Below are 16117 nucleotides of genomic sequence, written 5' to 3'. Positions count from 1 at the left end.
AAAGAGATTTCTTGTCGGATATGAAAACAGAGTGAGAGAAGTTCGTACAGTCGATACAGCGTAATAAAAACAAAGGTAATTAAAACTCTGTGACGGTACTAAAAGAAATGCACCATATACGCAATATCTCTCTCGTATAAAACTTAATAATTAATAATAATATAATAATTATTATATCTATATATATAATAGTAATAATTAATAATAAAATAATAATATAGTAATAATGAGATATAATGATATAATTATATCGAGTGTTCTTCGTAGTAATAATAATAATATAAAGAAAACAAATATCTATTTTTATCTACACATTGTCTACAACAGTTATTATTTTCTTTTTCGTATTTCGCATTTTTCGGTTTACGCGATTCTCAATCGCGATGAAACCCAATTCGCTTCTCGATATATAATGTTTTAACTCGTTAGAGAGAAAAAAGATCACGTCGGGAAACGTGTGTGCGCGTGTCTCTCCCTCTTCCCCTCTTTTTTTTCCTCTAAGCTTGACCTGTTATGTTAATATGTTTACGTGTATGTGTATCTTTGTATAATCAGTTATTTTCGTTATCACGGATTCCTTTAAAGTACAATCGGCCGTGCACATGAATAAGTTCGAAATGTTGTCAACATGCTTCTTTTCCCTTTTATTGCGGTGTCTCTACTTTTTCGAGAAAAACTCCCTACCTCGCGCGCTGTTCTTTCAGCATTACCGCACGGTTTGCGCGCAATGTTCCCCGCGGCGAGTTTTACCGATCGAATTGTACGAGACCGTCGTTGAGATCTCCAATTTGACATAAATTGGACCGAAGGAGAAGGGCGTACAAGAACCGGCTACTAATTACAACGTATTACAAATTATAGAAAGTTTTGAGCAAAAATTATTTTATTTTATTCATTTAATTTAAAATTTTTAATTTACGTTGTAAATTTTATCGCGAGCATTATTGCAGTGCTGCGCACTCGTTAATTAAGCTATAAGTTGTTTTCAATTTTTTCTGTCTCCTAGAGAGATAAAGTATGAAAAATAGATTAACTTTAATTAATTTACGGCCAAAATGTATACGAAATAGATACGATTAAAGACTTTTAAGAAGTAAAACATTAGTTGTCCCGGGAAATAAAAAAAAGAAGATAATGTAATTTAAAAAATGTGTTTTATGATTGTGTTATCTGTAAAATAGTTCCAGTTTTTATTCAGATCTCTACTGGTTTTTATAATAATGTAAATCACTGTAATATGTTATTCGTGAAAGACGAGGAACATATCCTGGACATTGACATTTATCCGATCAATAAAAATATTCTGTCTTTGATAACGAGCGAAATATGTAAATAAGACCAGATGTTTACAGCAAAAATAAATTATCGAGATAAATCTCCAATTGAGAAACGATTATAGCGCGTTCAGTGTCAAGTTTATAGCAATAAAAAAAAATAGAAAAAATTAAACAGCTATTTTTCTTTCAATTATATTTTTGTCGACGAGAACGAACCAAAGTTCTCAAAGTTCTAGAGAAACGTATGCTGAGCTTTCGATGTCTATGCGTAAATGACTGCTGTAATTTTTAATGAATATTGAGCTTTAACGATATTTTAAATACAGTAAACGCTAAAGTTCAACATTAATATGTAAAACAATTATTATGGCGATTAAAGAGCTCGTATAGAGCAAGAAAGAAGTAGTCCATAATCTGCAAGTGTTTCTTTAAATGCGACTTCGTATTTAAAGTAGACCTCATGAATTGTGTAGTTGCTCCATTTTGTTACTTATGATTTTCATCTCAATTTCACGTTATCGTTCACTGCGCTTGATTATACGACCTTACTGTTTACCGTATCCAAAATGCTATTACAAAAAGTTTCTGCGGAACGTAAGAAGAATATTTTTGTTGCAGACGCATGTGTACATACGAAGGCATACGGATCGATGTTTCGAGTATCACCCAAGTTAAATGAGCGTTAATGTCTAAGCAAGTTTGCCATGCTTGCGCTTTCCTTCTTTTTGCCGCAAGAACGATAAAGAGATATCCTAAAAAGGGCACGTAGGTAAGTGTTAAAATTATCTCAACGTTAATAATAATACTCATAAATATTACGAACGGCTACCGGAAGAGACCCCGCCATTCCCGGCGTTCAATATTTTCCTATTCGCCATCTTTTTCTTCATATTTTCGCGTTTTACGTAATGAACGAGAGAAAGGAAAGTAAAAATAATAAGAACAACAAAAACAACAGTGAACAACCACCACGATTATATCGTCGTCGTCATTTCATCCTCGCGATATATATAAGTAGATTTTCTTTCGTCATAATAATTTAATGAGTCGTTTTATTAACGCGACGCCTCACGACGCGATTTCCCCCCCCCTCCCAACCCTTTCCTTTTCTTTATTTTCAATATTGTATATTGGAGAGTATAATATAATTGCGGTTCCTCAATATAGTATAATATACCTTCCTAAAAATACGATCAAATCACTGCCGCGAGCAGCAATTCCGAGGCACTACGAACAGGCCACAGAGAATATGGCCGCGCAATTATCATCTTCAGATCTCTGTGTCTCTAAATGACAAAAGACTAACTGTAGAACACCTAATACGTACGTAATCGTAATTATACTAACGCATCTCGTCGTCTAGGTTTTAGACTCATTACGTAATGTACAATAATTAGAGAGATCACACACGTCTTAATATAGAAATTTTAAAAGATTATTTTCTAATACGTCGAAGCCTTCTTCCCCCTCTCCTCTTTCATTTTTGCTCTTCATTTAAGTATTGCCACGAATTGTTTTTCTTTTTCTTTTCCTTTCCTTTTTTCGCCCCTCTTTTCTTTAAAGAGTGATGATGATAATTCTTCGAGATGTGAGCGGACCCCGTGCGAGCGCGGTCCTTCAAAGTCTTTTCTTTACTTTGAGCTACGCTATCGTCTACGCTACTTAAATGCTAACTTCTACTGTGTCTCAGCCTTCTTCCACGTTCCCTCCTCTTGTTTTTCGTGTACTCGCTTACCTAGTTTTCTTTTATCAGCACCAATCTGATTTTAAAACCGATTCAAAATATCGTCATATAGTTAGAATATAATATAACCTGTATAAATATACATTCAAATATTACTATAGTATACAAGAATCGCATCCTCCCCTCCCTTCTTCCGTTTCTTCACCTATTCGTACTATCGCGGATCATCTTCGTCGTCGTTCACGACTCGATCTACCGAAAGCTATGGCTCAGCACAGTGGGAGGATGCGTCGTTCTCGTAAATTCTACCTATAATCTCTCGTATCTTTCTCCTTTCTGGCTCGTCATATCTCCCCTCCCCCGCCATCCCGTCCCAACCCCCTATGTCGTCTTTTCTCCTACCATCTCACTCACGTCATACTTTTTATTTTTTCGACTCATTCACACCCAGTCTCATTCGCACGCGCTCGCATACTTCACCTTTCTCCGTCGTTTGTTTTCCTCCTCGTTCTTCCTCCTCCCCTTCTTCTTTTGTTTGAAGTGAACGACTTTACATATTTACAGGTATTCTTCTCGTGGTCGTGTAAGCGCTCCTCTCAAGAAGCACAACATATCTTTCTCTATATATATAATATGTATATTATATATCTCGTTCTCACTCTCACTTACTCGCTCACTCACTCTTTCTTTTTCTCTTTCTCTCCCGCGAAACTTTTAAAACATAGGCAAGTTAAATATTGTATCACAATCGTTTTAGTCTGGTCGAAATCGAACATCTTCAACCCGTTTGGCGATACGTGGCATTTTGAACGGTGAGCGGTAGCGCCCCGGGCGGCGCGTGCACCTCGCATCCCGCGAGGAGAAGATAGGCGGATTCAGAGGGATTCGCGACAACTCTCTTTGTCAATCTCTTTGAATTCGCCTACGTCTCGCGGGATAAGCCCCGAACTCTCGTGCTATTCGCTTGTCCACGAAAGAAACGCGAGAAGGTACGTCGTAATCGATTAATTATAAAAAATACGTACGGAGGAATAGACGAGACTCTTCGTTGATTACTTTACCTTGGTCTGGCTAGCGAGAAACTCGACGGTGAGCGGCGGCCGCTTTTCCGAGCTTTTCTGTGTCCCCCTCACGTCACTTGTCCTTCGTGCGAGATCGACGACTGGAGATGTAGATCGCAGCGAGAATCGGTATTTCCATGTGCTAGCGAATTAACTAGACTCATCGGTGTGCGTCAACAATAACGAAGCATTGATTTGGGATTCTTCAAGAACCGATTTAATTTAACGAAAAGCGAAAAATAACGGACGGTCGCGAGGAAGTAATAAACGTTGCGTCGCGATCGCGTACCGTACATCATAAAATAAAGAAGAAAATGTATGTCACGAACTTATTATGAGTTGAAGTGTCATCGACTAATACCTGAGCAAGTATAATCGAATCGTCGTTTGCTACTCGGTAGCGACAATTCTAACTGGGATTGTCGTCTTTCCGCGACGTCATTCACCAAATGTGACAGCATATTCGACGAATGTCACAGGAGAGACCCGGTCGCATATCTTCCTGCTTCTTAAACAACGCGAAAATCCAAGACACGTGTCAAACAAGTACCCGAACGATCATCGAAATTTATATCTCTCTATTTACATCACAGCCGGTGCGCTACGATTCAGAGAGGGATAGAAAAGCGGTTATCTTTCGAAGATAATTTTATCCGACAGTCAATCAGAGACGTAGCGACCGGGTAGTGCACGTTTTCGCGATGTTTCTCGGATATTCGCGTTATGTGGTATATGCGCGACGACACCGTTCTCACCGTCGAGTTCAAGACTAGCTGGGTGTGTTCCGAGGTTCTGCTAAGCAGCGATGGAACAAGAAGAGCGAGCGAGTTGTGAAACGACGAAAATAAAGGAGACTCTAGTAAATGCACAATGATAAATGTCACGGGTAGTGTTGCTGGATCGGCTGCTGGCCGCATCGAGACGCGGCGGCGGCGACGGCGATGGCGTTCGACGTTGCGTCGGCTTCCAACCCGGCGGGACCGAAACAGCGCTGAAACCTCAGCGCGGGGATTCCTGCTTGCTAGTAGGCGGCAGGATGGACGGTTAGTCACTGCGGCGGCAGACCGGTCGGTGGCTTGAACTCGCCGGTTACGGACACGCCATTCGCCTGGGCGCCAGGGAATTGCGCGGTGGAGACCGGCGGCTGATGGTTGAACGCGGGCGCGTAGCACTGCGGAAAATAGAGCTCCGGCTTGACGACCGTCGGCGTGAGGCCGCGCGGCACCGGTACCGGACCCAAGCCCGCGGGCGTACCGGGCGGCTTCGTGTCACTGCTCGAGTTCCGGCGCACTTTAGCCGCGTGCGGGTTCATGTGGTTGTCGATGTGCTTCTTCACCTCGGGCTCGGTGGCGAAGCGCCGCCTGCAGTTGGGCATCGGACAACAGAACGGTCGGTCGCCCTGGTGAGTGCGCGTGTGCTGGTCCAGGATCGCCTTTTGACGGAAATCCTTGCCGCACTGCTGGCACTTGTAAGGCTTCTCACCGGTATGGATACGCAGATGCTGATTGAGGATCGTGCGCTGGCGGAAGTTACGTCCACAGTACACGCAGCCGTACGGCTTCTCGTTCGTGTGGATGCGCAGATGCTGCGTAAGGTGGGACTGTTGTCGGAACCGCTTGCCGCACTCCGGGCAAGGATACGGCCGCGACTCGATGTGTATGCATCCGTGTTGCAGCAGCGTGGACTTCTGCTTAAACTCTTTTTGACAGATCGGACAACGCACGTACAACGGCATGCCAGCCGAGCGGCCGTGCTGTATCACATCGGGTAGACAGCTCTTCGTGCCACCCTGCTGCTTGATGTACTGCAAGGCACCGAAGCTGCTCGAACCACCCGCGCCAAAGACCGCGTGATTGCCGCCCTTTGGGTCTTTGAAGTATGCCGGATACTGGATGGAGTTGGCGTCCGGCGCCGGACTGAACGCGCCCGACTGCGTGTCCGTGTCGCCGAATGTCGACGCCACCTCCTCTTTACCCTCTTCGGGAGGAAAGGGAACATCCTGTGGCCAGAGGGTTGGCGTCATTCCGTTCTTGAAGATGAGGTGCGGACTTACGTCTGTAACGAGAGAACGGTCCACGGTTCATCGGCGGTATTCCACGGCGGACGGGTAAGAGGAAACGTTAGTAGCCCGGATTACGGTTTAATGATACAGGACAAAATCTATCTACGTGTAAATTGTAGCGCGAGTGAAGCGCGACCTCAAAAACATTGGCTCAAGTTCAGTGAGAACACAAACACCCAGACAACACAAACATCCGAGAAAGCTTAAGTTTAATCAGGTATTCTGATTCGTTCGACGGCGTTTACATGTTTTTTGGACTTTTGTGCTGTTTGGGAAATTATTATGACCCAATTTATTGTGGTCCCCATTGAAAGTTATTAGCATTAGTAAGTGCGTAGTAAATGCGGGAAGAAATGCTAGAGAAAGTAGTTATCCGTGATAAGCCGATGTTCACTTTAACGGAGGGACACGCCAGGAACTAGAGTTATTAGAGGGCAGTCGGGTTAGATGGATGACAAGTCGGATCGCATAGAATGGGGACGGGGGCTGCTCTCACAGCTCACCAGCGCTGTCGCGTCCAGCTCAACCGTTCTTACCCGCCGGTTGGCCTTAGCTTCAACGAGGCCGATGGTACCGGTATTTGTCTCTGGTAAGTCGTCGTTAGTTCTGGAAGATTTTGAAGCAAAAAACGCGTTCCGGCAAGCTGGTGAGGGATATAGATGATATAAACCAGTGGTGAATTTACCCCCATTATTTCGAGACACATCATCTTGTTAATTTATAATTCTTTGCTATTTCTCGAGCCGCAAATCCGCCACTGGTGCAGACAGGTGAGAATCGAGATGAATCGTTAGTATGCGGGTTATTGTACCGCCGGCGGTAATGAACGTGATGATTATAATGACGATGATGACGATGATGCCGATGGTGACGGTGGCGACGGTGGTTTCGATAGTAATGAGTGAAAACCGGTGGGTGGGTCAGTGTTTGGTTGTGGTGGACGCCCTCTGGGGAGTCTGGGAGGCAGAGAGAAATGCTCGCCTTGGTGTGTGCGGACGTGCTGATTCAGGATCGCCTTCTGACGGAAGTGTTTTCCGCACTCCGGACATTGGTATGGCTTCTCACCCGAGTGGATGCGCAGATGCTGGTTGAGGATGGCACGCTGCCGGAACGTACGTTCGCAGTATACACAAGCGTACGGCTTCTCGTTAGCATGTATGCGCAGATGCTGCGTGAGATGAGATTGTTGACGGAACCGCTTGCCGCACTCTGGACACCCGTACGGCCGGCTGTCTGTGTGAATCCGCTCGTGCTGCAGCAGAGTCGACTTCTGCTTAAAGTCTTTGCCGCAGGTCAAGCACTTGAACAGACGTAGATCGCTGTTGCCGGCCTTGGACGATTTGCCGCTCTGCTGCACGATGTCAGGCAGCCCGGTTGCCATATTCGGCGCGCCCGGACTCGCGTATTGATGCGCGTCCAGACCGGGCCCGCCGTCGCCTTGACCGAGAGACGTCAGCATTACTCCAGGTTGCTTGAGATAGTGCAGCGCGGAGAAGCCGCCGGGCGTGAGCATATGTGGCGGCACGGACGGTGAGGGGTGCGGCCGGGCCTCTTTGAAATAATGCTGCGGATATTGCTGCAACTCTCCGGCGCCGGGAAAGCAGTCGCTGCGATCCACATCTGCGTGAGGAGTCAATTGTTGTTGCGGCGAGTGATCTTGCTGTTGCGTTTGTTGTTGTTGCTGAGGTTGTTGTTGAACTTGCTGTTGCTGTTGTTGTTGTTGTTGTTGTTGCTGCTGCTGCTGCTGTTGCTGGACCTGCTGCTGCGTTTGTTGTTGCTGTTGTTGCTGCTGCTGCTGCTGCTGGGACGTGGCTTGACTCGATTGTATGTCATCGTCCGGCGGAGTCAAGGATTGAGGCTCGGGAGGCGCCGAGGGATATGGTGAGGGCACGGGCGAGGCTAACGAGGGCGGGGGACCGCTTTCACCGCCCTCGACTGGAGGTCCACAGGCCTGCTGTGGGCTTCCCGACGAGGAGGAACCCTGTTGCTGCTGCTGCTGTTGTTGCTGCTGTGGGTACAGTCCACCGTCCTGGAGAGATCCCGGCCCCGGGCCCCACTGACCCTGGGGTCTCTCCATGTTATCTTTGTACAATACGTAGGGCGCGCCAGTATCTGCAAGTAAACAATGCAGAAGAGGGTTCGCAATTAGGCGGGTGCTGACAGCGCGTTATTGTGTAAAAAAAAAAAGAAATATGAAATACTCGTTTTATTTTCCATTTGCATACAATAAAACGTTTTATTTTATCGGTAACGATCATTACGTTTATCGTCTCGAGTTTCAGTTTTAGTCTCAATTTTCAATTTTTTTTAGTATAAATATTGTATGAATAGTATTCGTAAAATAAGGCTAAATTTTGCAAGCACATTCTTTGGCCAATTTTGGTTACGAATAACGTTATTCGAAATTAGGCCACGAGTCATAGATGTTTGCATCTTTAGAATCTTCGATTCTAGAATACGCGCTCTAGAATATCAGATCAGACCACGTTCCTAGTCGCGCATGAACAGACACGTCCGGTTCACGCTTCACAAGTTCAATAGCAGTTATGCAGGTCAAATCTATGAATTGCGTATCGCGTTGATAATTTGTAAGGTGCTAAAGGTACAGATGCAACACAAAACCACGTGGCTTGATTCGTTGGATTCCTGAATCCTTGAAGAATTCTGTCCTTGGACGCTATAGTCCTTGGACGCCTAAGACGGAACTTTTTATAATCATATCGCGCATTCGCTTTAATCCGTTCATTTTTTTATACTTATTAATTTTTGAAATATGTGAGTAACAAAGGCGGATGCGATTACAATTATCCGAAAATAAGAGGCAAACGCAAAGGAAGGTAATCATATCGCGCCAAGTTTTTAATTAAACTTTGCCACGCTACTTAAGACGCTTATTTAAGACATGTGTCTCACCCAATCAGTATTATCGCGCGCAATTACGTTGCGAGGAATAAGACGGCTTAAGTCGTTTTACGATTACGGAATTTATGTTACGTAATATCGCGAGGCATTCCTCCTCTTATCGGACTAATTACATCAGCCTTCGTTTTCTTTTATTTGCTACTTCAAATTTGTCACTCAGTCTGCATTTTTTGCGACTTGCTTAAATTTTTGCGTTTGCTTTGTTGGATGACTCATCTGATGCAATATTGTTCCTTTGTGAAAAGTATTCCAATAAAAGTCTTATCGCCTGGATACACAACAAGTCACGATCTACGAGATTCGCAATTTATATCAATCAAAACTGCACACAAAAATATTTCATAACTTATTTTCTTCGAAAAATTGATTAACAGTAGGACAAATGCTAATTTGCTAGAGATGGAAAAATATAAAAACGAAAAACTTAAACGAATGTGTAAAAAAAACGTGAAGTAGATCGAAACGTTGTGTGATGTGCAGTGGTTAATGTCATATGACAGATAACGATAAAACTTGGAAATACTTGTTAACAAAGTTCACCGATATATAAATTTATGTCAGAGAAAAAAATCATATCGCAATTCAACATATATGTGCTTGTGTATAACCTGTGTGCGCACCACAAGCACATGACTTTGGGGGAGGCCTAGGTCCGACTCGGACTGTTGCGCCATTGAAATGAAATAAAAAAGAAAAAAATATGTATATACGTACATATGTATACACTGATCATTTGCACGTGAATCGTATTTATAGTTAATTGTTTTTATTATGTCGTATTTACTCGTTACATAACCGTTATTTGTTAAGATAATACTATATGTGCATCGGGTATGTCGAGATTAGTTTTATTGCAATTCCAAGTTTATCTCATCATATAATTGCATTTAACTATTTCGAGAATCTCCGGTGCGATAACATTGTAATATCCCGTTATCGCGGTTAAGAGAAAAGCAACTGGTCGAAAAGTGGCGCTAATATGATATTCGCGGTTTGAAGAATATCGTTATTATCATTGATATAATTCTCGTAACGTTTCGCGAATTCCACAACTTTTTAAATTAGCGTGTACTGCACGTAGTTCAATCTTGGTTTGCAAAACACCGCTTTCTGTTTCTTTAATCAAATATGTGTTATACAATGAGAAAAACCGAAATGCTTTTCAATATATTATAGCGGGAAATAGCCCAAGCAATTGTATCATTATAGAAGCATTAATCATATATTGTCGTAAATATTTACGCAACATCTTTGACTCTTATTGGCCATCTCTTTCTTCTTTTACAATTAACGTATATTATACAATCCATCCTTGTATTAGAAAAATTATATCCATTAATCTGCTCTAAAGTCAGTTTATTTCGAGAAATTCGTCAAAAGTTATGCTAGCAAGGTGACGTTACGTCTCATTAAACTCAATCTCCGTCCGGCAACACTTAATTACATCCAGAATCCCGGAGCAATCGTCCAAATTTCCTTCGCACCCGGGAAGTCATTAGCTATATCGTATAAAAAGAAGTCTCAGAGAGAAGTTTTTGTAAGCCGCAAGTGCACTTTACGAAAACTGACAGTTAAGATTAAAACACCAAAGCCACTAAAAGTTTAATTAATAGAGTAAAATAAAGATTTTTTCGTTTGCCCTAAAATTTTATTTCTATGAGAAATTAGAAGAAATCGTGATTGAGATAAATCTTTTTAAAGAATTAAGTACTACAATAATTACAATGTCAATAATAATCAAACGCACGATAATAATAAAAAATAATTACTATTATAATAATAACTTATTCGGCCAATTATTCAAACACAGAATGTTAATATTTACAGAGACTAAAAAAAAGAAACAAAGATAAAAATTAGTTTTCTCTCCATCGCGAGAACCTTTCCTGTTGTCGCGTTATTCAAGAAGCATTCTTAACGCTAAATTGCATTAAAGAAATGTCCAGATTGTTCTTTCGATTTCCCTTGCATTCGCGTGGATAAACATTGGCAAGCGTTGATACGAACTCCAAGTTTTGCTGCAATCCGACCGAGCTTTAATGAGAGACGCGATCCACTTATAACTTTACCAACTAAGCAATCGTAAGATCTCGGAGTTGATTTTGATGCGCGTTATGTTTCACAAATCACATAAAGACAAGCGGCTACTGTTCATTTGAAAGAAATACTGTCGAGAGTCACTCTTGAAAGTCACACTTACAAATGGATAGGTATATATATCAGTGGAGAGTGTTACGGTGGAGAGTTGTTCTCTTACTTTTATTCTCTTGTTCTCTTTACTTACTACGAGTTGTTCTCGAACGAACACAAAGCTTAAGATCTCAATAGCATAAATAATTAAACGTAAATGATCGCTTACATTTATTCGGTCATAGATAAAAAAAATCAGACAAGCAGGTATGATTAAAAAATGTGTATTTGTGTATTGTGTATCAATTTTTAATTATTATAATAACAAAAAATTAACTCCACATCAAGCAATAAATTCTTTCGCTAGAGTTAAAATTTGCATTAAAATTCGATAAGAATAGCCAGCGAGTAAAAATGAGATAGTACTTGTTCGACAGTGTTGCATTAATACACAGGTTAGAACGGGGACCACGTACGTCGAGGAATCCCTGCTGAATGACGTTTTGTTCTCGTTCGGACCGGTTTATCACTCAAGTTCTTATAGAGTGAGTAAGTCCGAGCACCGCACGTTATTTCAACAACTTACGAATAATTCCTGATAGATCCCCCGCGTAAAAAATAAATCACTCAAATTGAAATTTGTTAATCCGTTCAACACGTCATTCAAAAAACGATATAACAGATAGAAATACTTCTGCTTGTAAAAATCTTCAATACGTGTTATATGTCGCGCTTTAGTCAATATTTCTCGTGATATCGATATCTCATTTCAAGTTAGAGTAAGGACACCAACAGACACTTGGATAGACTAGCAACACTTGTGTCAACAAAAATCGGAAAAAATCTTGGTAGAAATTATACGAGCTTACCAATGAAAAAAAAAAAGAGAAAATAAAGACGCATAGTTGTTAAGACGACATATAAGAAAACTAGAGAAATAGAAAAAAAATTGTATGGCACGTGCAAGATATAGGGGATAATACATATTAGGCTCCGAGATATATGACCGACGAAAGAAGCAAAAAACCGATAAGAACCAGATAATTTACCTACGACTGGTTCTTATTACCATTCCTTTTCCTTTCAGTAATATTTTGAAAAGTAGAGTCTTTGACAAAATTGACGTCGAACTCCTCTTGATCGAAAAAAATATCTAGACCGATCAATAATTGAAAATATCGGTAATGCTTGGCGAAATGAGGTACGAAAACCCGTCTTAAAAACATAAAATTCTTCATCTATTGCATGGTATGGTACTTGGTGGGATGGTATTTCGTGTTTGAGAAAAGTCGCCAATGCTGATATCATTGATTTTTCGGTAACAAGCATAGGATTGCACTCCGTCGGGCGTCTTTACGATTTGTTTTGGCTGCGAGAAACGTATAAAGCGAAGCTCGGGAGGACCGTAGCGCATCGGTAGTAGGAGGCGAGAAAGAGGAGCAAGGGAAGAGAGATGGCTCGTGGCTGCACATGCGCGCTTTTTTCGTCGGGGCCAGCATTTTTAAAGATTTTTCCTGCCGCGGCGGCTCGTAGATTTAAGTCGCCGGGTCGATCCCGTCGATTCCCGAGTGGTGGGAATCGCGCTTTATTCCAAGCAAACAATCGAAAAACTTGCACCGCGACACAGGCTTCAAAACCGGTATAATTTCGATGAGGTCAATCTCCTATACTGGAAACAAAAATGTGAAATGCGTCAGCCCTCACATCAATCGTCGCGACGCTATTATCACGAATAAACAGCATTAAAATTTAGAATGAGTTTTTGCTTCATTTAAGTATACGTCGATAAAATGTTCGGTAAACTACGTCGAGGTAGAAGAAAAGATTGAGAGTCGTACTTTTGACGAGTCTGGACGACTCAACTTTTGCGTCGCGTCGTAAATTTAAAATTAATGATAATTAGAGTTAATGATCACTGGATTTGTAATGACCAAAAGGAAATAAAACTGGCGATCAAGCCGATTATTTTTACGCGGATTGCACTGGTTTCCGGCCCGTCTTAACGGTGTCGTAAATTAGACAAAAAGAAAAAGAAAAGTAAGAAAGAAAAACTCAACCTCCTCTGCTTCGTACTGACAAAATCGCGAAATAACTAGAGTGTCTTTGATCGAAAGTGCGGATTTAATTGAACAGGTGAAAGCGACTTTGTGGGCTCAAAGTGAAGGCGCAGTCTGCACGATATGCGTACAATAAAAGAAAATATCGAAGGAGAAAACCCGATACATAGTATTAGATCGACAAGTTTTACACTGGCTGACAGAAGCCCGCGACACACTTTGTAGATAAATCCGCAGATAAAACAAAGCATGCCTTGCGTAAAAATTCACGTTTCCTGCTCTTCGAATTGCTGGGGACTCTTGGGTTTTCGGTTTCTCGAATTGTTTTCGTGCTCCTTGGGATTTTCAGATTTTTGACATATTTATATAAAACCAAAAATAAAACTCTGCATATATACGACCAAATTAAAGTAAATACAAAGACAACTAAGAGCCAGCACCGGTGGTGAAACGAAAGTAATATTATACACACACACAGTAAGGTACATCTCTTAAAAATACAATTACAAACAAATATTTTGCTCTTAGGTTTAGACCTTCCTCAGGGTAAAAAAATAATCAAATGCAGTCATAATGATCATAGTAAGTGGTCATCGCGCGATGGATAAAAACAAGTATCGACACTAAAACGCAAAAGTGACTGCTGCCATATAAGAGAAAAGTCAGAATAAATGACTAGCAAGATTAATCAATAAAAAGTTCTTAAAACGAATATGAAACTATAAAATCCTTTGGCATTAGTACTCGGCATTAGTGCGCTCTATATATCGAACAGAGAAAATTTTGTAGACTAAACTCGTCTTATCTAACAAGCGAAAAGTATATACAGATACGTATTAGGAAGCATTGCAAAAAGAAACAAATAATATTATAAATAAAAACATAAAAATAAAGACAACGTCATATATGTGAAAGTCTCAGTAATTGATAAATACTCTTTGCTGAGATCTAATATATCCTCTTGTAGCTTGAGAGCGTTAATTTGACGTTTTATACGAAACATTTCAGAAATACTGCGTTTCATGTAAGATTTCTTTCTATCCAAAATTTTAATATTGTTCCAATCAAATTTATGTATTTTTAAGAGATGTACCTTAAAAGATGTACTGTATAATATTACTTATGTTTCTCACCATCGGTGCTGGCTCTTATTTGCCTTTATATGTACTTTAATTTTGACATATTGTTTTCGTAGTGCAAATAAACACGTGCGTATCATTCTTCGTATCATTTCCTGTTCGTTCGATGCCTAGTATTATGATACTATACAAGTGTCTTGCATATTATACGCATCTCTCACATTACATAACATATTACATATCGGTAAAATTTTCGGAGGACAGCACGATAAATCGCGACACTATTTTAAATAAAGTGGCTTTATTCGTTAATTTATGGATTCCGCGCAAACGAAACAACGGCCGATAGTTGTGGTCACGGGCGAGATTCGCGAATGTAATATTCGCGGCATAACGCCATCGTTTTCCTTGCGTTCTTGCAGAAAAGAAGAGACGGCGCGCCGCAGCGGCAATGTGCACTTCGCGTGGGAGTTGCGTATAAATTACGAGAGAGCTGGTTTTTGCCTCATCGCGATATCTTATTGATTGGCTGTTCTAAGCACTTCGACTTGGCAGTTGGACGCCTGATCTATTAGACGCGGTGCTGAATCACGAAAATATCACTATGGGCAACGCGACTTATACTCTTTCAGTAGGTAATACGTCATTCAAGTAGATATAATTCTTACCAGCCGATTTTTATACGTAAGATTTTTACGTGTGAGATTCCCAAAATAATTCTCTATGTTTTGCATCATGCAACTTTCACATTTGAAGGACTTGCCTATAATATCCATACGCTGATGAGATCTAAGTTAAGAATTAAACGTGCGAGGATCTCGCGAGTGGAGAGAGACGGGGGACTCGGGTATTCATTTGCGAACCGCGATCGGCCGCTATTTATCGAATGTCAGAGGAAATACCTGCGGCCCATATTCCTATCGAACCGTTCAAGGGACCTCCCTCGCGCGGCGGTCGTACGTGGGGGTGGCAAAAAACGAAACGGGCGCAACAAAAACATAACTTTCCGCGATGGCGCTCCGAAGAGTGCTCCAGAAACGAGTGGTCCTTTCCTAGTGTTCCATTGGCGTTATTCAGCTCGTCAGATCGAATGTTTGTTTTCAGAAAAATAGACAGAAACGAAATACGCCCGCTGTTAGCTCGAGAGTGTAGTGCACGCATTGACGAAGTCGAAACGTCGGATATATTTTTTTTCTTTCGCTATTGTTACCGCGATATTTTTGACGGATGCTCGAATGCACTCGCAGAGGATATTATTTCTGCCTTATAAAACAATTCGTGCGTTCACGTCCAAGACCATCGCGGATTTGCGCAAATATCGCGAAACGCGCGTGAAACCGACGTGTCCTGTCGCGCCTCGCACGCAGTGAGTAGTTAATAATCGAATCTGATAACGATCCAATTAAAAACATTTCGCGTTCGGATATATTTATTACTCTATTTAGTTTCGTTGTGCTGCGATATTAATTGCTTAAGTGGAAAAGTTGTAGAACAGCGCGTGATGATACCAAACGTTGTGTTGTGACTCGAACTCGCTGCAATTTTTTACACATTAATGTATAATTTATGAAGTTTAGATAGCCGAGATAAAATATACGAATTGATTTCATTAACTACATTTATCTATTTATTTATTTAATTGCGATATGTTGACACAAAGCGCTGCGACATTAATTATTTGAGTAAAGTATTTCATCGAAATAATATCTCGAGCAGTATCAGACGATGCGAATAATTAAATATGATTTCATTTTTTTTCACAAGTGGACCACTGATGCATAATTTATAAAGCCGACGCGGGCGACAGAATATAAACATTCATAATCGTTGTAGATCCATTCACAG

At 41.2% G+C, this 16117-nt stretch overlaps 1 protein-coding gene across 3 annotated transcripts in view; it reads right to left on the bottom strand.

The window, feature by feature from the left end:
• Positions 1-275: 275 nt before the first annotated feature.
• The window catches only part of LOC112463928 (myeloid zinc finger 1-like), a 42470-nt gene continuing 26628 nt past the window's right edge, over positions 276-16117 (bottom strand). For 2 of the 3 annotated variants that reach the window (XM_025030637.1, XM_025030638.1), the window contains exons 2-3: positions 7066-8196; positions 276-6077 (exon numbers count right to left, since the gene is read on the bottom strand). In XM_025030637.1, coding sequence (XP_024886405.1) covers positions 5071-6077; positions 7066-8196 — 2138 coding nt within the window. In that variant the 3' untranslated portion in view covers positions 276-5070. The remainder of the gene's footprint in view (positions 6078-7065; positions 8197-16117) is intronic. The other variant, XM_025030639.1, reaches the window with a different exon arrangement.

This window comes from Temnothorax curvispinosus, unplaced genomic scaffold, assembly GCF_003070985.1.
Source record: "Temnothorax curvispinosus isolate PA1 unplaced genomic scaffold, ASM307098v1 QBEX01013735.1, whole genome shotgun sequence".
In the NCBI taxonomy this organism is placed as follows: domain Eukaryota; kingdom Metazoa; phylum Arthropoda; class Insecta; order Hymenoptera; family Formicidae; genus Temnothorax; species Temnothorax curvispinosus.
Note: the sequence above shows the minus strand (reverse complement) of the source record. Positions and strands in the feature narration are given on the sequence as shown.